This window comes from Sus scrofa, chromosome 2 (assembly GCF_054392235.1).
Source record: "Sus scrofa isolate SSC_HxYL_T2T_F1_AM1 chromosome 2, Sscrofa_HxYL_maternal_Yorkshire_Landrace_v2.0, whole genome shotgun sequence".
Taxonomy (NCBI): Eukaryota; Metazoa; Chordata; class Mammalia; order Artiodactyla; family Suidae; genus Sus; species Sus scrofa.
This window is the reverse complement of record NC_139384.1, coordinates 76,687,044-76,709,103: the sequence shown is the minus strand read 5'-3', so window position 1 is coordinate 76,709,103 and position 22,060 is coordinate 76,687,044. Positions and strand designations below refer to the sequence as shown.

General features: G+C 40.5%; 1 protein-coding gene across 1 annotated transcript; it reads right to left on the bottom strand.

The window, feature by feature from the left end:
* Positions 1-816: 816 nt before the first annotated feature.
* LOC100517213 (uncharacterized) lies at positions 817-17,799 on the bottom strand. The gene is given in 6 exon segments (XM_085011701.1): positions 817-900; positions 902-1,973; positions 3,767-3,827; positions 4,033-4,159; positions 17,186-17,463; positions 17,721-17,799. Coding segments are annotated over 6 exon segments (1,662 nt in total). The 3' UTR covers positions 817-855.
* Between the last annotated feature and the right edge of the window lie 4,261 nt (positions 17,800-22,060).

Here is a 22,060-nt window from a genome sequence, read left to right as displayed (position 1 = left end):
AATAAATAATTCTAAAATTTGCATGGATATACAAAAGGCCCCAATAGCCAAATCAATCTTCAGAAGGAAGACCAGAGCTGGAAGAATCATAGTCCCTCAGTTCAGACTATAATACAAAGCTACTGTCATCAAAGTAAAAGGAGTTCCCAAAGTGCCTCAGTGGTTAATGAATCCAACTAGGAACCATGAGGTTGCAGGTTCGATCCCTGGCCTTGCCCAGTGGGTTAAGAATTCAGCATTGCCGTGAGCTGTGGTGTAGGCTGCAGACGTGACTTGGATCCCAAGTTGCTGTGGCTCTGGTGTAGGCCAGCAGCTACAGCTCCAATCAGACCCCTAGCCTGGGAACTCCATATGCTAAGAGTGGCCCTAGAAAAGGCAAAAAGACAAAAAAAAAAAAAAAAGTAATATAGTACTGGCACAAACACATTCACCAAGATCAATGGAACAGAACAGAGAGCCCAGAGAAAAACACATTCACTTATGGTCAATTAATCTACAACAAAACATATTCACTTATGGTCAATTAATCTACAACAAAAGAACAAGAATATACAATGGAGAGTAGTTTCTGTTGTGGTACAGTGGGTTAAGAATCCAACTGCAGTGGCTCAGGTTGCTGTGGAGGCATGGGTTTGATCCCCAGCCTGGTGCAGTGGGTTAAATGGGTTGCCACAGCTGCAGTATGAGTCACAGCTGTGGCTCAGATTAGACAAGGATTACTTTCCATCAAGTTATCTCATGTTACTTTCATTTATACTCCTTCATGGGAGTTTTCATACATAATGATACTGGTCAATAGAAGTGTTTCCCGGGCTGTTTACAAACAAGAGGTTTTAATCTAGTAAATTCATGCTCTCAAAAACTGCTGAGATCAGAGTAGGCTTTCTCACATTCTTCACATTTCATATGGCTTCTGACTAGCGTGCAGTCTCATGTGTCTTCGAATGCTTGAGGGACAAATGTAGGCTTTCCCACATTCCTGACATTGATATGGTTTCTCTCCAGTGTGACTCCTTTCATGTATCTTAAGTGAACTGGGATTAATGAATACTTTTTCACATTCTTTGCATTTATAAGGTCCATCTTTAGTGTGTGTTATCATGTGATACTGCAAGTTATTATACCATGTGTAGGCTTTCCCACATTCCTTACACTCATAGGGTTTTTTTCCAGTGTGGATTCTTTCATGATTTCGAAGAGAACTGGAAGTACTCAACACTTTAGAACATGTTTTACATTCATAGGGTGTCTCCCCTCTGTGATGTCTTTTGTGCACTTGGAAAGAAGTAAAATAATTGAAGGCCTTTCCACACTCATTACATTCATAGGGTTTCTCTCCTCTGTGAATTCTTTCATGTAATCGAATACTTTTAGAACATTTAAAGGCTTTTCCACATTGTTTACATTGATAGGGTTTCTCTCCAGTGTGGCTCCTTTCATGCAGTCTAAGAGAACAGGGATAAATGAATGCTTTCTCACATTTCTTACATTTATAAAGTCCATCTCCAGTGTGTGTTGCCATGTGTTTTCGAAAGCTTGTGTACCACATGAAGGCTTTCCCACATTCCTTGCAGTCATAGGGTTTCTCTCCTGTGTGAGTTCTTTTGTGTGTTTGAAAGCTTTTTTGATATATAAAGGCTTTTCCACATTGTAGACATTCATAGGGTTTCTCTCCAGTGTGAGTCCTTTGATGTGTTCTAAGAAAACTGCGATAAATGAATGCTTTCCCACATTCTTCACATTTATGTACCTTCTCACCATACTTTTGATACTCTTGTGCATTGTGTTCAATGTGACATTTCATATGTCTATTAAGTGATGAATGATGCATGAAGACTTTTCCACATACACTGCATTTCCATGGTTTTAATCTAGGAGTCTTCTTCTTCAGCTTAAGAATTGGAAAAGTGTTGAAGTTTTCTCCACATGAATTACTATCTTTACTTTCAGAGAGTCTCTCTACCATAGCACTTCTGTAAAGAATGTGAAGAAAATTATTAATGATTTCTTTATTAATCATTTATACTTACTGTATTTATTATGATTTATAGGAATAGTTTCTACCTTGTGTGAATTGTTACAAATTAAATATACTTACTTCACCCTCTTTATTAAAAAGTGGTATTCAAATACACCATGTATTAATACTGATTACAAGTGAACTATAAAAACTGAACATTTATATCATATTTAAGAAAACATAATAAAAATAAAAATAAACCAATAGGACCTAATCCAACTTACAAGCTTTTGCACCAGCAAAGGAAACCATTAAAAAAAAAAACCTATGGAATGGGAGAAAATAGTTTCAAATGATGCAACCAACAAAGGCTTAATCTCTCAAATATACAAACAATTCATACAACTCAACAGCAAAAAAACAAACAACCCAATTGAAAAATGGGCAGAAGAACTGAATAGACATTTCTCCAAAGAAAACATACAGATTGCCAACAGGCACATGAAAAAAAATGCTCAATATCACTAGTTATTAGAGAAATGCAAATCAAAACTACAATAAGGTACCACTTCACACTGGTCAGAATGACCATCATTAATAAGTATACAAATAACAAATAATGGAGAGGATGTGGAGAAAAGGGAACCCTCCTTCATTGCTGGTGGGAATGTAAATTGGTACAAACACTATGGAAAACAGTATGGAGGTGTCTCAGAAAACTAAATACAGATCTACCATATGATCCAGCAATCCCACTTCTGGTCATATATCTGGACAACACTTTCATTGAAAAAGATACATGCACCCTTTGTTTTTGTTTTGTTTTGTTTTGTTTTTTTGTCTTTTTGCCATTTTCTTGGGCTGCTCCTGTGGCATATGGAGGTTCCCAGGCTAGGGGTCTAATTAGAGCTGTAGCCACTGGCCCACACCAGAGCCACAGCAACCTGGATCTGAGCCGTGTCTGCAACCTACACCACAGCTCATGGCAACGCCGGATCCTTAACCCACTGAGCAAGGCCAGGGATCGAACCTGCAACCTCATGGTTCCTAATTGGATTCGCTAACCACTGAGCCACGACGGAAACTCCATGCACCCTTATGTTCATTGTAGCACTATTCACAATAGCCAAGACATGGAAACAATCTAAATGTCCATCAACAGGTGAATGGATTAAGATGAGGTACATGTATACAATGGACTACTACTCAGCCACAAAAAAGAACAAAATAATGCCATTTGCAGCAAAATGAATAGAACTACAGATTCTCATATTAAGTGAAATAGGTCAGAAAGAGAATAACAAATACCATATGATATCACTTATATCTGGAATTGAATATATGGCACAAATGAACTTATCTACAGAAAAGGAACAAACTCATGGATGTGGAGAACAGACTTGTGGTTGCCAAGGGGGAGAGGGAGAGAGTGGGACAGACTGGGAGTTTGGAGTAGTAGATTAGTTGATGCAAACTATTGCATTTGGAGAGGATAAGCAATGAGATCCTATTGTATAGCATAGTAAACTATATTCAACCACTGTGACGGAACATGATAGAAGATAATATGAGAAAAAGAATGTATATATACATATAACTGGGTCACTTTGCTATACAGCAGAAATTGACAGAACACTGTAAATCAACTATAATAAAAATTTTTTTAAAGGAAAACATTGTAGACATTTTCAAAGAATATCTAATTTTGAAAATGAGGCAATTTGTTTTGTTTGCTTCTTTTAAAAATTTCATAACATACCACAATTCCTACATGAGACAATGCTTTGTATTGTGAGTGTGACTCACCTTAATTCTTTCCCCTGGTTTTTGTACTGATCATCAATGACATGGTCTTCCTGTTGTGATTCTGAAATGCAGACCCAGAAAAATGATCCCAAAGTATTAGAAATACTAGAAAAATTACTTGATTCTAGGTCCATGATGAGCTTTGACCATACCTAGTTTATTTATCAACATCTATCCTTTTCCACAGTCCACATCTTGCAACAATACCAACAGGTAAGAAACACTTGTTCTCTAACTGACAAAATGAGGGAATCCTTCATTCTTACCTACTAAGACCAGGTTCCTGAAGTTTTCCCGCATTACATCTCTGTAGAGTTTTCTCTGTGAAGGATCCAGTAAAACCCATTCCTCCAGGGTGAAGTTCACAGCCACATCCTCAAAGACCAGTGAATACTAAAAGACCCAAAATCAGTGTACAGTAAGATGCATGAGACTGTGAGCAACAGAATCGTATGTAACCTTCCTATAAATGATGTGTGGATGATTAGTTCTGTCAAAAAGTGATTCTATGACTTGATCACAGGAAGTTTACTCTCTACACTTCCTCAATAATTTAATAGCATCATGAAAAAAATGAAACGTATTTACACATTATTTCTGTGGTCACAGTATTGCTTATATCATAATGGCAGAGCCCAGAGAATACAGGGAAATGAAAATAATGCTATACAAATTAAACAAATATCATTTTAAGGACATTTATTTCTTGAGGAAAAAAAATTCCTTCGTCTTCTTTCTCATGACCCTCCATTTATAGCACTTCATGAGGCAGAGGATCAAGTCTGCATGACGTTTCAATGAATACAGTAAAGAATGGGCACCTTTTCTCTTGTCCTATCACCTAATAGCAGAGTCCAGCTAGCCACATTGTCTCAAAGTCCTCCAGGCCTTTAGAAAAAATGACATGCAGTTGCCTGAATATCAGTATTCTGAGGAAGCTTTGCCTTTAAGTTGTGTAATAATTATCACAGGTTCTGTTTTTCTTTTCTCTACATATAAAATTTAATGCAGGTAGAAGGTTATTTGAAACTCAGACATGGGGAAAAAGGAATAATACCTTAGACCACAAAATTCCTGGGCTCATGTACCTCGGGGCTGCTTCCAGACAATTTTAGACATGAAGTGCACTTACATGCCAGAAAATCTCTTTTTCATCAGACCATAACAGTATATTATCCTGGGCTTTACTGCCCTTGAACAACAGGTTAAGAGCTACAGTTTACAAGAGAGTTCACCAAAGTCCGTAACAGTTTGATGGTGAGTGTTCCTATTGTGAACTTAAGTTTGGCACTTGCCATTAGCCTCTACATGGATTAAATCATGAGCCACGGCAGCTGCCTACCCACAACACCCCCTGAGCAGAGCTCAGGGTGAAAATCAGGAGGCACTCTGTGCTCTGGGAAAACTGGAAGAACAGGTCTTCAGGCAGCTATTTTTAGGAGAAGTTTTATGTGCCCAGTTCTTGCATCTCCTCAAAGCTAGAAAAACACTATAAAGTCCTTCATGGGGATGTCTGCTCCTTGTGACTGGTGGTAACCTTCAGTAGATCAGCAACAAACTTTTGTAAAATGTGTGATGCTTCATGCACCTCCCCCTCACCTTTATCAAATCCTGATATTCCCCCTTTTCCTCCTGGGTAGGATTTCAGCCTGGTCTGTAGTTAAGGATAAAACAAAGAATGTCACAGTCATCAGTGAATGCAGTCACCTCCAATGGTGAGAGCTGGTGAGTCTTGCAGGCTGTGAAAACTCAGGATACTGGCCCTGATAGTGGAGGTGCATATCAAAGGAATGATTTCAGTGAGCTCAGGCCTTTTTTGTTCCTGTTCCCTGCCCTTTGGTGCAAAAACTCCAATATATCCTAGCTCCTCCCTCACCACCTTGGAGCGGTTTCTCAGGGCTGCCTGAGATACTGTCTCCTGGGTTTAAGTCCTAATTTTGCACCAAATAAAACTTAAGTCTCAACTTTCAGGCTGCAACATTTTTTTAAGTTGACACTATGATTACAAAATATGTAGAAGTTTCATCAGAGGTTCCTTCAAAAGAACGTAAATCTCTAATCTGCAACTTTGGTAACAAGTGTTCGCCAAGCAGCCACTACAGTTACCGTCAAGTGAAAATCTAGTCTGGGATGTATGAATTGAGACGCTGTGATTCTTAATCTCACAAGAAGAGAATGAAAACACATGGCCAGAGCCATGACAGCACTTACTTCAAAAGGCAAACTGGGGCGTTTCCTTGTGGCTCAGTGGATAAAGAATCTGGAGTTGTTATTTCAGCAGCTTGTGCCGCTGCTGTGGTGTGGGTTCAATCCCTGACCCAGGAACTTCTACATGCCTGTACCCAAAAAACTGTTCCACCAGAGTTTAACACAAAGACAAAAAAGAGCAAAATAATAGGTGAATATTCACAATATCCATGAACCCTGGCATGACCTTCTTCGACACATGATTTAAGGTACATATAATAAAAATAACTGAAGGAAAAGAAAGACAGAAAACAATAGAAGATATAAGTAACAACTAAGATTTTCCTCAAATTAATGATAGACAAAACCTGCAGATCCATTACGTTCAGTGTACAATAAACATGAAAACACCTAAAATGGAGACCAAAATACATCATATTCAAAGTAGAGAAAAAAAAGGCTAAATCTAACAAAAAATGATACAAAAGAACTTACAGGAGTTCCTGTTATGGCTCAGTGGAAAAGAACCTGACTGGTATCCATGAAGATGCAGGTTCGATACCTGATCTCATTCAGCAGGTTAAGGATCTGGTGCTGCCACAAGCTGCAGTGTAGGTTGTAGAGGCAGTTCAGATCTGGCGTTGCTGTGGCACATGCTGGCAGCTGTAGCTTCAATTCAACCCCTAGCCCAGGAACTTCCATACACTGCAGGTGTGGCCCTAAAAGAACAAAAACCCAAAAAAACAAACAAGCAAAAAAAAGAACTTACAAAGAAGAAACAGACAGAAAGATTCTGAAACCAAATTCATGGTTACCAAAGGAGGTAGGGATAAATTAGGGGGTTGGGATTGACATATACACACTACTATATATAAAATAGATAGGTGTCAAAGACCTACTGTATAGCACAAGGTAATCTACTTAATACTGTGTAATAACCTATATGTGAAAAGAATCTGAAAAGAAACAGATATATGGAAGTTCCCATCGTGGCTCAGCAGTTAACGGATCCGACTAGGAACCATGAGGTTGTGGGTTCCATCCCTGACCTTGCTCAGTGGGTTAAGGATCCAGCGTTGCCGTGACCTGTGGTGTAGGTGGCAGACACGGCTCGGATCCCACATTGCTGTGGCTGTAGTATATGTAGGCTGGCGGCTACAGCTCCAATTGGACCCCTAGCCTGGGAACCTCCATATGCCTCAGGAGTGGTCCTAGAAAAGGCAAAAAGACCAAAAAAAAAAAAAAAAAATCAGATATATGTATATGTATAACTGACTTCTTTGCTACACACCTGCAACTAACACTACTTTCTAAGTCGACTATACTCTTAACACAATTTATCTTAAAAAAAAAACAAAAAACAAAGGCAAAGAGAATATAAGAACATCAAGGGAAAAATATACTTCCAGTATAGAGAAACAAAGACAAAAAGCAAATAAGACTTCTTTTTCAGGAAAAAAAAAAAGTGCAATTATCCTATAAAATTAAGAAAGTAGGACTTTTTTTTGAGACAAAAATTGAGGGCATGTCATTAACATGCCAACTTTGAAAGGAATGTTTAAAAATTTATCAGAGAGAATAGAAATTAGGAAGGAGGATTAAAAGAGGAATAAATAAAGGTAATTATTTTTTATCTCTTTTTTTTTTTTTTGGCCACACCTGTGGCATGCAAATTTCCTGGGCCAGGGATTGAACCCAGGCCACAGTAGTGACAACACTGTATCCTTAACCCATTGAGCCAGGAGGGAACTCCTCTTTTACATTTCTTATATAACAGATGACACTCTGTGTAAAATAATATTAGTAACAATGACATTGGTAATAACTTTGTGGTTAAGTGAAATAAATGATAGCCATGTAAGAAAGGGACAGAGGAGAGCAACTGAGAACTGTGTGGTATGAGGTACCTGTACAATCACTGAAGAGGTACAGTGTTTCTTAACAGAAGATGTGGGTTAGTTCTAAATGCAGACTGAAAACTCAAGGGTAACCACTAAAAATTTTTTTTAATTTAAAAATGTGTAATTAGGAGTCCCCATTGTGGCTCAACAGGTCAGCAGCATATTGGGAGCCCTGGAATGCAGGTTCAAACCCCAGCCTGGCATGATCCAATGTTGCCACAGCTGCAGCTTAGGTCACTCAGATCTGATCCCTGGCCTAGGAACTCCATATGCTGTGAGGAGGCCAAAAAAAGGAGAGTGTAATTGATAAACTAAGAGAGACTAAAATGAACAATCAGGTAAAATGCTCAAAGCCAGAGAAGGTAGGGAAAACAAATGAAATAAATAATGGCAACAAACAGAATGGTAAAGGATGTGGTAGATATTAATCTAACTGTATTCATCACCACTTCAATCATCAATGATCACAATACAACTCACAGACAACTACAGTACCACTAGACATTAGAAATTGTGACTGTACGTTGCTTTTAAAAAGACCCAGTTTTGGAGTTCACGTCGTGGCGCAGTGGTTAACAAATCCGACTAGGAACTATGAGGTTGCGGGTTTGGCCCCTGGCCTCGCTCAATGGGTTAAGGATCCAGACTTGCCGTGAGCTGTGGTGTAGGCTGCATATGAGGCTCGGATCCCAAGTTGCTGTGGCTCTGGTGTAGGCCGGTGGCTACAGCTCCAATTAGACCCCTAGCCTGGGAACCTCCATATGCCGTGGGAGTGGCCCTAGAAAAGGTAAAAAAAGACAAAAAAAAAAAAAAAAAAAAAAAAAAAAAGACACAGTTTTAAATATGAAGACACAGGTAGATGAAAGGTAAAGGGATGGAGAAAAAAGCACCATTCCCAGGGAGTTATTCACTACTTCAGTCATCAGTGGTCTCATGATAACTGAAAGACAAATACAGTAATATCAGAAGTTAAAAATTATATTTTTAGGGAATTCCCACTGTGGCTCAGTGGTGACGAACCTGACTAGTATCCATGAGGATGCAGGTTTGATCCCAGGCCTTGCTCAGTGGGTTAAGGATCCGGCATTGCCAGGAACTGTGTTGCAGGTCACAGGTGTAGTTTGGATCCGGTGTTGCTGTGGCTGCAGCAGAGGCCAGCAGCTACAGCTCAGATTTGACCCCTAGCTTGGGAAGTTCCATGTGCCTTGGGTGCGGCCCTAAAAAAGACCAAAAAAAAAAAAATTATATTTTTGGAGTTCCTGCTGTCGTGAAACAGGATCAGTGGTATCTCGGGAGTGTTGGGACACAGGTTCGATCCCCGGCCCAGCAAGGTGGGTTAAGGATCTGGCACTGCTGCAGAGGCAGCATAGGTTGCAGCTATGGCTTGGATCTGATCCCTGGCCCAGGAACTCCATATGCCTCAGGGTGGCCAAAAAAAAAAATTATAGTTTCATGTTGCCTACAAAAAAAACACTTTTAAATATGAAGACACAGGTAGATGAAAGGTAAAGGGATGGGGGAAAATACACCATGCCAAAACTAAGGAAAAGACAGCTGGCACTGGTATAAGAATTTCAGACAATGCAGATTTCCTACCATGGAAAACTAAGAGGTAAAAATGGACTTTACACATAATGACAAAAGGTCCATTTGCCAAGGAGGCATAAGAATCTTTCATGTGTATGTACAAAGCAACAAAGGGGCAAAATACATAAAGCAAGATGAGAGGAGAAATACACAAATCCATTATTATCTTACATCAACTCCTCATCACAAGCTATAAATTCCAGCAGGTAGAAAATCAGGAAAGAGTTGAACTGAACAAGAAACCATTAAAAAACTTGATTTAACTGTAATCTATGGAATGCTTTATGCAACGAGGGCAGAACTCACACTCTTATCAAGCTCACATGAAACATACACTAAGTCGGAACACATTCTGGGATATAAGATGTATCTTAACAAGTCTGAAAAAAATGAAAATGATAAAAACTATGCTTTTAGACCTCAAAGGCCTTAATCTAGATGTCAATAATAGCAAGAGTTGGAAAACACCCCTTTATTTTGAGATGCAGTATGACATTTCTAAATAACAAATAAGATCAAAGAAGTCTCAAGAAAAATAAAATTTGTTTTGAACTAAATGAAATGAAAACACAATGTATCAAAGGGTCTGGGATGCAGCAAAAGCAGTGCCTAGACGGAAATTCATGCCATCAAACAAAAACACTGGAAAAACACCAAAATGTATGTATAAACAATAACATAAGCATCTACTTTAGGAAATGACAGAAAGAAAGAACGAAAGAAAGAAAGAAAGAAAAAGAAGAAGATATAAAGTGCAAAGTAAGGGAGTTCCTGTTGTGACTCAGAGGTAATGAACCCAACTAGTACCCATGAAGATGTGGGTTTGATCCTTGGCCTTGCTTGGTGGGTTAAGGATCAGTTGTAGCCACAAGCTGTGGTGTTGGTCACGGATGCGGCCAGGATCTAGTGTTGATGCGGCTGGTGGCTGTGGCTGTGGCAGACAGCTGCTGCTCTGATTCTACCTCTAGCCTGGGAACTTCTATAAGCTGCAGGTGTGACCCAATGGGGGGGGGGGGGGAGAAAGAAAAAGCAAAGGCGGCAGGATAAAAGAAATAGTAAAAATTAGGAAAAACTAGTGTAACTGCAGGATATGGATGGAGAAAAAAAAATTCTTTTTAGTCTTTTTAGATTCCCAGGCTAGGGGTCTAATCAAGGCTGTAGCTACACAACCCCTTCCTAAACCACAGCCACAGCAACTCAGAATCTGAGCCACTTCCGTGACCTACACCACAGCTCATGGGAACACTGGATCCTTAACCTACTGAGCAATGCCAGGGATCAAACCCATGTCCTCATGGATACCAGTCAGGTTCGGTTCCGCTGAACCATGATGGGAACTCAAAGAAAAAAATTTTAATTCTTGTTCTTTGACAAGATTAATAACACTGATAAATATCAAGTCAAGATAATAAGATAAGAGGGAAGAGAGAAAGTACTAATGACAGAGAGGAACAGAGTGGGACATGAACCTAAAAAGGATTTGATAAAATCCAACATTCACTTATGAAAACAAACTAATAAAAAGGGAACTTTCACTTCTTGAGAATGAACATCTTCATGAATTCTGTAGCTAAATCTAGAACATTTGTTTGTATAATATGATTATCCCTATGAAACCTCTGAACAAATCTACAATCACACAGATAACTCTTGGATTTAATAAGAGACTGAGATTGAAGGTTAATCAATTGCTGCTTCCCTAGAGACCCACACAAATATATTCAGCTGAACTGGGACAAGGAAGAAAAGACAATTCTAATGAAAAGGAAGTCCTTTAAACAAACAGTGCTGGAAATAATGGGTAACCACGTAAAACACATGCACACACACAGACACACAACGAATGCAGAAAAAGGCCTTACATTTTTCACAAAAAAATTACTCAAAACACATCACAGATCTAAATGTAAAATGCAAAAGTAATAAACTCCTAGAAATTAATACAGAAGGAAATGTAGGTGACTCTAGGTTTACTGAGAATTTGCAACCATAACACCAAACTCAAGGTCTGTTAAATAATAGAAGCTATAATTTAACCTCATCAAAATGAAAAAAACCCACTCTAAGAAAAACAGTGTTAAGAGAACAAAAAGACAGAGAGTAGGAAAAAATCTTAAACACTAACATGGTAAATGACTGGTATCCAACAGATACAAAGAACTATTAAAGCTCAACAGTAAGAAGAAAAACAACCTAATTAAAAATGGGCAAAGAATCTGAACAAATAGCTCCCCTAAGATGATATACCAAAAAGAAATAGGTTAGGAGTTCCCATTGTGGCTAAGAGGGTTAAGAACCTGACATGGTGTCCGTGACGATGCAGGTTCGAACCCTGGTCTCACTCAGTGGGTTAAGGGTCCCACACTGCCCTGCAGATGTGGCTTGGATCTGGTGTTGCCAGGGATGTGGTATAGGTCTCAGCTGCAGCTCCAGTTCGACTCCTAGCCCAGGTCTTCCATATGCCACAGGTGCAGCACTAGAAAGGAAAAAAAAAAAAAAAAAGAAATAGTTACATGAGAATATAGGCAACATTAAAGGACAGGGGAAGCACAACAAAGAGAAAGGGAATCTGTCTAAAAGGTCACATTTGCAGCCTTGAGCACCTACTCAGATCATTATCAAACCCTTTAGGATGCTTCTGCTTGCATGACAGAAATCACAAATTTAACTTAAGAAACTGATATTAGAGAAAGTTCTGGCAGATACAGAAAATGCAGTTTTATTTGAGAAGCAGGAGTAGACACTGCATTTTTATTTAAAAAGTACAATTGATATCCTCTTAATTGATACTATATACTTTCATTTCAATTTTCTTTTTCTTTTTTCTTTCTTTTTTTTTTTTTTTGTCTTTTTAGGACCATACCCAAGGCATATATGGAGGTTCCCAAGCTAGGGGTAGAATTAGAGCTGCAGCCCCGGACTACGCCATAGCCACAGCAACTCAGGATCTGAGCCGCATCCACACCACAGCTCATGACAACATGGGATCCTTAACCGCTGAGGGAGGCCAGGGATCAAACCTGCATCCACATGGATGCTAGCTGGGTTTGTTAACTGCTGAGCCACAACAGGAACTCCCTATTTCAATTTTCTATCCTATACAAAAAAGAAAATAAAATCTGAGTCAAAAAGGAAAAAAAAAAAAAAAAGAGAGAGAGAGAGAGGAATTCCTGCTGTGGCACAGTAGGTTAAGAATCTGACCATAGCAGCTCAGGTCACTGAGGAGGTGTGGGTTCAATTCCCAGCCCAGCACAGTGGGTTAAAGATCTGGCATTGCTGCAACTGTGGGGTAGGTTGCAGCTGCAGCTTAGATTCCATCCCTGGCCTGGGAACATCTACATGCTGAGGGTGGGACCATTAAAAAAAACAACAACTCAACATCAAACGTCAATGGGAAATGAAGAAAAAAAAATAAGATATCACTAAACATTTATAAATGGGTAAAGAACATCAAATATTAGTGTCAATGTTAAGATAATCCTCATTCATTGCTGGGGGGAAAGGAACTTGCTACTCCAACAATGGAAGACAGGAATGTTCTTTAAAAATATATACTCTTAGCATTTTAGGTAAGATTCAGCCATCACACTCATTGCTATTTGTTCAGATTAACTGAAATCTTATGTTCACAGAAAGCCTGTACACTAGTATCTGTAGGGGTTTGATTCATAACTGGGAAGAGTGAGTGTTAAGCAAGTTATCCTTCAATAGTCCAATAAATAAACAATTAGTGGTTTATTCATCACAAGATGAAGTATTATTCAGGAATAAAACGAAATGAGGTATCAAGCCATGCAAACACATGGAGGAAGCTTAAAACCATATTGCTACGTAAAAGAAGCCAGACTAACAAGGTTATACATTGTATGATTCCAAAGATATGTTCTGGAAAAGACAAAAATGTGAGACAGTAAAAAGAGCTCCGGTTTTGGAGTTGCTGTCGTGGCTCAGTGGGTTAAGAACCCAACTAGTATCCATGAGGACATGGATTCAATTCCTGGCCTTGCTCAGTGGGTTAAGGATCCAGCGTGTGGTGAGCTGCAGTGTAGACTGCAGACGAGGCTCAGATCTAGCACTGCTGTGGCTGTGGTGCAGGCTGACAGCTATAGCTCTGATTCAAACCCTAGCATGGGAACCTCCATGTGCTGCAGGTACAGCCCTAAAAAGCACCCCCCCCCCAAAAAAATCTCTGGTTTTGAAGGATTTGGGGGGTTGGAGAAAAACATGAATCCAAACCAACTATAATGGAAAAATAAAATTCATTAAAAAAGAGAGAGAGAGATGAATCCATAGATGAAGCACAGATATTTTGGGGGAAGTAAAACTACTCTAAATGTGGATAAAGGATGGACACATACTATACATTTGCCAAAGTGATACTTTATCACTACATTATACAATACAGCAAGTCCATGCCAAGGTAGTCTATTTGTATTAATGCATCAGTATTGGTGTAGCAATTCTAACAAATGTACGAGTCCTGCAAGAGTGGAAAAATAGTGAATACTGTGTGGAGGAGAATGGTTACGTGAGCGTCTCTATAATTTCTGATGAATTCTTCTATAAACCTAAAACTGCTCTAAAAAAGCTGAACTCTTAAAAGTTCCCTGGTTGCAAAGGGGCTTAAGGTTCTGGTGTTGTCACAGTCGTGGCTCTGGTTACTGCTGTGGCATATGTTTGATCCCTGGCCTGGCAACTTCCACATGCCCTGGGGGTGGTCAAAAACAAACAAACAAACACCTGATATCTATACCAAAAAAAAAAAAAAAAAAGATGGGAGTTCTGTGGCACAGGTTAAAGATCCTATATTGTCACTGCAGCAGCTTGAGTCACTGCTGTGATGTTGGTTCTATCCCTGGCCCAGTAACTTCCACATGCTGCAGGCACAGCCAAAAAAAAAATGAAGACAGACCAATACAACTCGCCCCTGAGGACAGTCTGATTTTTCCCTATGTGTGATTTTTTCCCTTGGGTTTGCTTCTTCATTAAGGATGTTCCAGTTAAGGGATGAAAGGCAGCAACTATCCACTGAGCCCATCACGCACCAGGCTAAACTGTCATCCTTAGTCTCTGTTCTCCCCACATCTGTGCCTTCACTTAATCCCAAGCAAGTACCCAGGGAACCAAGGTGTAGAAGGGTGGCTCCTCTAGCACCAGAGCATCTTTCAAAGGACCGAAAAAAGAAATACCATCTCTCCACCAGGAGAAATAGCCTGAAGAGCCAAGGTTTGGTTCCATCATATCATAAGTAGGTGTAAGAAGCTGAGCTGAGGTGTTGAGACGCTGTTTCAGGACCAGAGCCATAAGAGGCACGTCAGTGGAAGGCCATATGACCACTGCTTATGAGACAGCACTATTGCATAGAAAACCCAGTGCATGGAGACAATTATAACTTTAATGATATACTAATGTGGGACCTAGGGTCGTGCCTGCATCAGAAGCCAATGGACAACTTAAGGTCCCTCCTCCACAAAGCCTCCAATCACTGCCAACAGGGTCAGAAACCTCTTCATGACAATGACTGCTTTAGAGAATTTAAGGAACTTGAGCTTAAACTGGGTCTGAACTAATCTCTAAGCTGTGCCAGATAGACACTGTGGATGTTGGCCATTATAATCCAGAGGATAAGGATCTTTGTTGCAATTGATACAGGGCCAACAGCCTCAGAGTTACTTAAAAGTTTTGGTGAGCCTTCTGCAATCTCACCACCTATTGGCTGCCTTACTCTGTCTCTTCTCTTCCTCTCAAGTAACTGCCCTTTAAGTAATGACTATCCGAGTTTCTATTGCGTCTCAACAGTGAAGAACCCGATTAGTATCCATGACGATTTGGGTTCAGTGACTGGCCTTGTTCAGTGGGTTAAGGATCCAGCTTTGCCATGAGCTGTGGTGTAGGTCACAGGTGCAGCTTCGATCTGGCTTTGCTATGGCTGTGGTGTAGCCTGGCAGCTGCAGCTTCCATCCAACTCCTAGCCTGGGAACTTCCATATGAGGCAGGTTCAGATCCAAAGGGGAAAAAAAAAAGTACTATTTTTTGGGCTGACCTAATTCACAGGGTATAATCATCTCCCAATGCCCAGTCCCCGCCCTGACACACACACACACACACACACACACACAAATGTCTGGGCAAACCCAGCCTCAGTCACACCTTCACTCTAAACACAAATAGATTCCTGCTCAGACATTAACCCAGACCACTGTTAGGAGGGCCCCATTCCCATACTCCTGCTCCCAAAGGACAAAGAATTACAGAAACTGCCAACTTGGAGTCCTCTGATATAGAACCTAGGCATGGTGTGGTCACCAGTGCCACACAGGGCAGCAGAGGGCATAGAAAGCTCCCCAGCAAACAGCAGCTCACAGAGCAGGAGCCTCTAGGCTTTCTTACCAGTCTGTGAACTTAAGAAGCACTAGGGCAAAAGGGAGGGTTACAGATGAACTTTTAGTAGTCAAACATCAAGCACGAGGATCCCAAACAATCATTATATCACAAGGACAAAAACTGTATGAAAAATGGGCATTGGCACTGGGTTGTTCGTATATAAAGAAACAATAAAAGGATAATGAAGCAGTACTCAAAACTGGCTATCTCAGGGTGGCTGGAGTTAAGAGCTGAGAAGTGGCAGAGGATGTGCAGGCAGGGAGTCTCGAGTTAACTTTCCTCCCTCAGGAATTTGAACATTTCCACAAAGGAAACTACTGCAAGATAAGATCCTTTACGGGGTGCAGGGAAGGATAAATTAGGAGGTTGGGATTAACAAATACACACTGCTATATATAAAACAGATAACCAACAAAGACCTACTTATGGCACACAGAACTATACTCAATGTTTTGTAATAAGCTATATGAAAAAGAATTTGAAAAGATATCATATACTATTATATATACATATATATGTCTGAATCACTGTGCTGTACACCTGAAACTAACAATATTATAAACCAACTATAATTTTAAACATTTAAAAAATAAAAATAAAATAAGCAATTCCTGCTGTGGTGCAGCAGGTCACTGCGGTGCAGAGGGTTTCGTCCCTGGCTCAGGAACTTCCACATGCCCCGCACGTCAAAAATAAAACTAAAAATAATAAAATAAAATAAATAAAGAGGGAAAATAACCTCTTAAACCAGAGGTTTTGGTGAGCTTCGGCACTGGTGAACACATGATGGCGCTGGGAAGGTCAAAGGTCTAGGGAAGGCATAGAAGCTCTGCCCTCTTCCCCCAAACTTTGCCCTACACCTACATCTCTTCCAGCTGGCTGCTCACTTGTATCCTTCGAAATATCCTTTGTAATAAATCAATAACAGTAATTTAAAAAAATCTTATCCTTGATTTGATCCCATAAAAACTGCAATCCAGAAAAAGAGAAAACCTCCTTTTCAAAATAAAAGGACAGGGGCACAATAGTTTGTCCCGCTGCGATAGTAAACACTATTGTTCCGGGATGACCCTCCACGTGGTCAACCCATAACCTGGGGCGGACTCAGGGCTGCGGGTGCAGAGCTGCCCAGAGAGGCTGTAGGGTCAGGCTGAAGTCGCCACCCTCAGTGACCCGACAAGACGCCCGGGGTCCCGGCTGCCGGCTCAGCCCCCAGGCTGCGAACCGGAGGAGACTGAGGTCCGCGCAACCGGGTGGACCCGGGTCCGCAGACTCTGGAGTTGCCCCAGAGGAGGCCGCTTCCGGCCAGTTCCAACCAGTGCCTCCGTTGGGTCTCCCCACCCCGGGGCAGCACACTCACCATTGCGAGGTTTCCTCGGCTTCTGCGTCCTTCCCTCGATTCCACCGACCAGTGCAAGTCAGAGCACGAAAGGAGAGACTGAAGCACAAGAAGGAACCCTGAAGGATCAGCAACACGCACCACCTGCGCGGTGGGAAGGAGAAAGGACGTCCACGCCTGTGCTGCGGGTTGCCCACCTCCCTCAGCGGCCTCCTGGTTGGACAGTTTCCAATGCCCCGCCCCCTCGTGCCTGAGTGACAACCTGTGGGAGGTGGGATAGGACCTGTCCCCGCCCGGCACTTTTGGTTAGGAATAGAACTTTTTTCCTGGCAGGGGATTGTCCCTGCTGTCTTCCGCAGCTCCTCGTGCGCTGAGATTGCTAATTAGTTTCAAAATGGAGAAGATACAGGTTAAGAGGATGGCCTAGGCCAGACCTGCCTGAAGCAGGAGGGTCTGATGTCCTCCAGGGAATTAAGGGCTTGTTGTAAGGCTCTGTGGCCACTCTTGGAACTGAGCCTCTTTTTAAGAAACGCAGACACTTAAATGTGGAACTCACTGTCTGTAATGAAGAGGCTGGCTCCGTTTTCATCTTTGGTCCTTGACAGCACAGAGCTTTCCACCCATCCTTGCCCCATCCCCAGTCAGTACATAATACTTAAGCTAAAGAATCTCGGAGCACTTGGCTGTGGGAGGAAGTCTGCATCAGTCAGTCCTAGCCGGGTGTTAGGACAAATCTCAGTCAAATCCCAAGCTGTGAGGTTTGCTTATTAACTTTTCAGCTGTACATTTTATGCTAGAAGGAAATTTATTCTTGATCAGTGTTCCCTGTGTGCCTAGAAAACCTTGAAACGTCAAGAGCTGTAACATCTCTAAGGCAATCATGTTACTATTTCCACTGATAGAAGAAAATAATTGTTTTGTAAAATTGGAATGCACCTGAACTCTTCCCACCCCATGTTCCCAACTGTAATGTAGTATAACTGACAAAATTGCATTTAAAGATTAACAGATGATAATCTGATACACTTATACTGTATCATATAATTGAACTTTTCTAAGAGACTGAATCTTAGGCATTCTGACCCTACAAACAAAAATAAACTGAGCGAAGACTGGGTGTATTAAGTAACATGGAAACTCTTATAACCCCAGGAGACTGCATTGCAAAACTCTTTTATGTTGTAAAACACTTCATGCATTTTTTATAACAGCTTTATTGAGATATATTACACATATTGTGGAGGGCACCCTTTAAGTGTACATTTGAAAGATTTCAGTATATTTGTAGATATGTGCAATCATCACCACAGTCAATTTTTGAAGATTTTTGTCAATTCAAAGTAACTCCTCTGGGAGTTCCTGTTGTGGCCCAGCAGAAATGAATCTGACTAGCATCCATGAGGACACAGGTTCCATCCCAGGCCTCACTCAGCAGGTTAAGGATCCATCATTGAGGTGAGCTGTGGCATAGGCCCCTAACCTGGGAACCTCTATATGCCTCAGGTGAGGCCCTAAAAAGACCAAAAAAAAAAAAAAAAAAAAAAAAGTAACTCCTCTGCTCTTTAGCTGTGACAGTTAATCTTCCCATCCTCCCCCTCCAATCTTTAGCCTTAGAAAACCACTAATCCATTTTCTAGTTCCCTATTCTGATCTTTTGTGTGAAAAGAATTATGTATAGAAGTTCCCTTGTGGCTCAGTGGTTTGAGGATCCAGCATTGCCGCAGCTTCGGCACAACTGTGGCACGGTTTCAGTCCCTGGCCCAGGAACTTCCATATGCCACGGGTGCAGCCAAAAAATAAATAATTATATGCTGTGTTTTGTTTTTTTTTTTAAATGGTCTGTACCCGTGGCATATGGAAGTTCCCTGGCCAGAGATTGAATCCCAGTGGAATTTGAGACCTCTGCGGCAGCGCTGGATCCTTACCCACTCTGCTGGGCAGGAGATTGAACCCGCGCCCCAGCACTCCACAGAGGCTGCTCATCCCATTGTGCCACAGTGAGATCTCTTACATTTTTACCATTTTAAGTGTATAGTTCAGTACTATGAAATATATTGCTATTGGGAAAGCAATCTGCAGAACTATTTGCATCTTTCAAAACCAAAACTCTATACCCATGTTGACCTGAACAAATGGACTGTCAGTTGTTTCTCCAGCAAAATATGGGTTTATCCAGGATTAGCAAAGAATTGCACATCGAGGTCTGTAATCTTGGCAAGCCATGGCAAGTTCCCCTGCAGCAAGAAGAGGAGGATTCTTTTTTTTTTTAATTTTATTCAGATATAGTTGATTTTCAAAGTTGTGTTAATTTTTGCTGTACAGCAAAGTGATTCGGTTATACATATATATTCTTTTTCATATTCTTTTCCATGATGGTTTATCACAGGATTTTTTTTTTTTTTTTTTTTTTTTGGTTGCACCCACAGCATATGGAAGTTCCCAGGTCAGGGGTCGAATCGGAGCTACAGCTGCCGGCCTACACCAAAGCCACAGCAACAGCAACTCAGGATCTGAACCATGTCTGCGACCTATACTGCAGCTCACGGCAGCACAGGATCCTTAACCCACTGATAGAGGCCAGGGGTGGAACCCTCATTCTCCTGGCTAGCCAGGTTCGTAACCCGCTGAGCTGCAATAGGAACTCCCTAACACAGGATATTGAATATGCAAGACCTTGTTGGGAAAGGAGAATTCTTTTAAAGAAGGGAAAGAATGTTGGGAGGACTATAGTAATCAAAGAGTGATCTGAAGAATTGAGAGTTCAAAGTATAGTGGATTGGAGTTCCCATCTTGGCACAGTGGTTAATGAATCTGACTAGGAACCATGAGGTTGCAGGTTCAATCCCTGGCCTCGCCCAGTGGGTTAAGGATCTGGCATTGCCGTGAGCTGTGGTGTAGGTCCCAGACATGGCTTGGATCCCACGTTGCTGCTGCTCTGGTGTAGGCTGGCGGCTACAGCTCCGATTCAATCCCTAGCCTGGGAACCTCCGTATGCCACAGGTGCGGCCCTAGAAAAGACAAAAAAATCAAAATAAAATAATAATAATAAAGCAAACAAACAAACAAACAAACAAAGTACAGTGGATTTTCACTAGTGGAGTTATGACAGTTTCTCTTTGGCCAAGGTCTTGAAACCAGAGAAAAGAGTCTTCTTCCCTTTGGGTGCAGCTATTTTTCTAGGCTGTGAGCACTCCCTCTTCTGGTCTCTCAACTCTATTTAATTGAGGTTTCTGGTTTTTTTGTTTTGTTTTTTTAGAACCATTATACAAGTGCTCTTACTCCCAATGCCCAGCCCCTGGCAAAAACCATTCTACTTCTTGTCTATAGGAATTTAACTACTGTAGGTGCCTAATACCGATAGAATCATATGATGTTTGACAGGCTGATTTCACTTAACATAATGTCCTAAGGTTCATCCATGTTGTGCCACGTGTTAGATTTTCTTCTTTTTTTACGGCTAAGTAATACAATGTATGTACCATGTTTTTGATCCAGTCAACTGTAGGTGAACTTTTGAGTTACTCTCATCTTTTGGTTACTATAAATAATGCAAATATGAACACATATATCTGTTTAGATATGTGTATGTTTGAGTCACTGCTTGCTTGCTTGCTTTTTTGGCTTGGCCCTTTACCCACCGCACCAGGCTAGGGGTCAAACCTATGTCCTGACGCTGCAGAGACAACACTGATCCCCTTGGGCCACAATGGGAACTCCCTGAGTCACTGCTTTCAGTTGTACTTCAATTGACATAAGTTGAATTGCTAAATCAACTGGTAAACTCATTTTGCAATTTTTTGAGGAATTGCCATTTTTTTATACCATCAACATGATTTGGTTTTATTTTATATTTTCAGATTCTTATTCCTTTTATGATTTTAATTTTATTGAATTATAGTTGATTTACAATGTTGTTTCAACATGGTTTTATATTCCAAGCAATAGCAAACAAGGATTCCAAAGGATGTTTCCACTTTCTTGATAGTTTCCTTTGAAGTACAAAAGTCATTAAATGTCCAAATTACTTTTTTTTCAGCTTCTGTTTTTGGTGTATTATCTAAAAATTCTTTCCAAATCCAAGGTCAGCATTTTTTTTTAGGCTGCACCCACAGCATGTGGAAGTTCCCACACCAGGGATCAAACCTGTGCCGAAGTAGTGACTTGAGCCACAGGAGTGACAATGCCAAATCCTTAATTGCTAGGCCACCAGGGAACTCCAAAACAGACTATTTTAATTAGCATAAAATTCAAATTAACTCATGTTTAAGCCAGAATGACTTTCCCATATCTCAATATGTGAAAATTTCTTTTATTACCATTAACGGATGAGTAGATAAACACAACATGTTTTATTCAATCGATGGAATATTATTCCACCAAAAAATGAAGGAAATATTTAGTCATAAATGACCCTTGAAAAAATTATTTGAGTCATTCAAAAGACCATATATTTATAATTCTTTTCATTTGAAAGACAAGGATAGGGAAATAGAAAGTAGATCAGCCCAGCAATCTCACTCCTGGGCATATATCTGGACAAAATTTTCATTGAAAAAGATACATGCATCCCTATGTTCATGCAGCACTATTCACAATCGTCAAGACATGAAAACAACCTAAATGACCATCAACAGATGAATGGATTAACAAGATGTGGTATATATACACAATAGATTACTACTCACCCATAAAAAAATAACAAAATAATGCCATTTGCAGCAACATGGATGGAACTAGAGACTCTAATACTAAGTGAAGCAAGTCAGAATGAGAAAGACAAAAGAAAAATACCATATGATATCACTCATATCTGGAATCTAATATATGGCACAAATGAACCTATCTACAGAAAAGAAACAAACTCATGGACATGGAGAACAGACTTGTGGCTGCCAA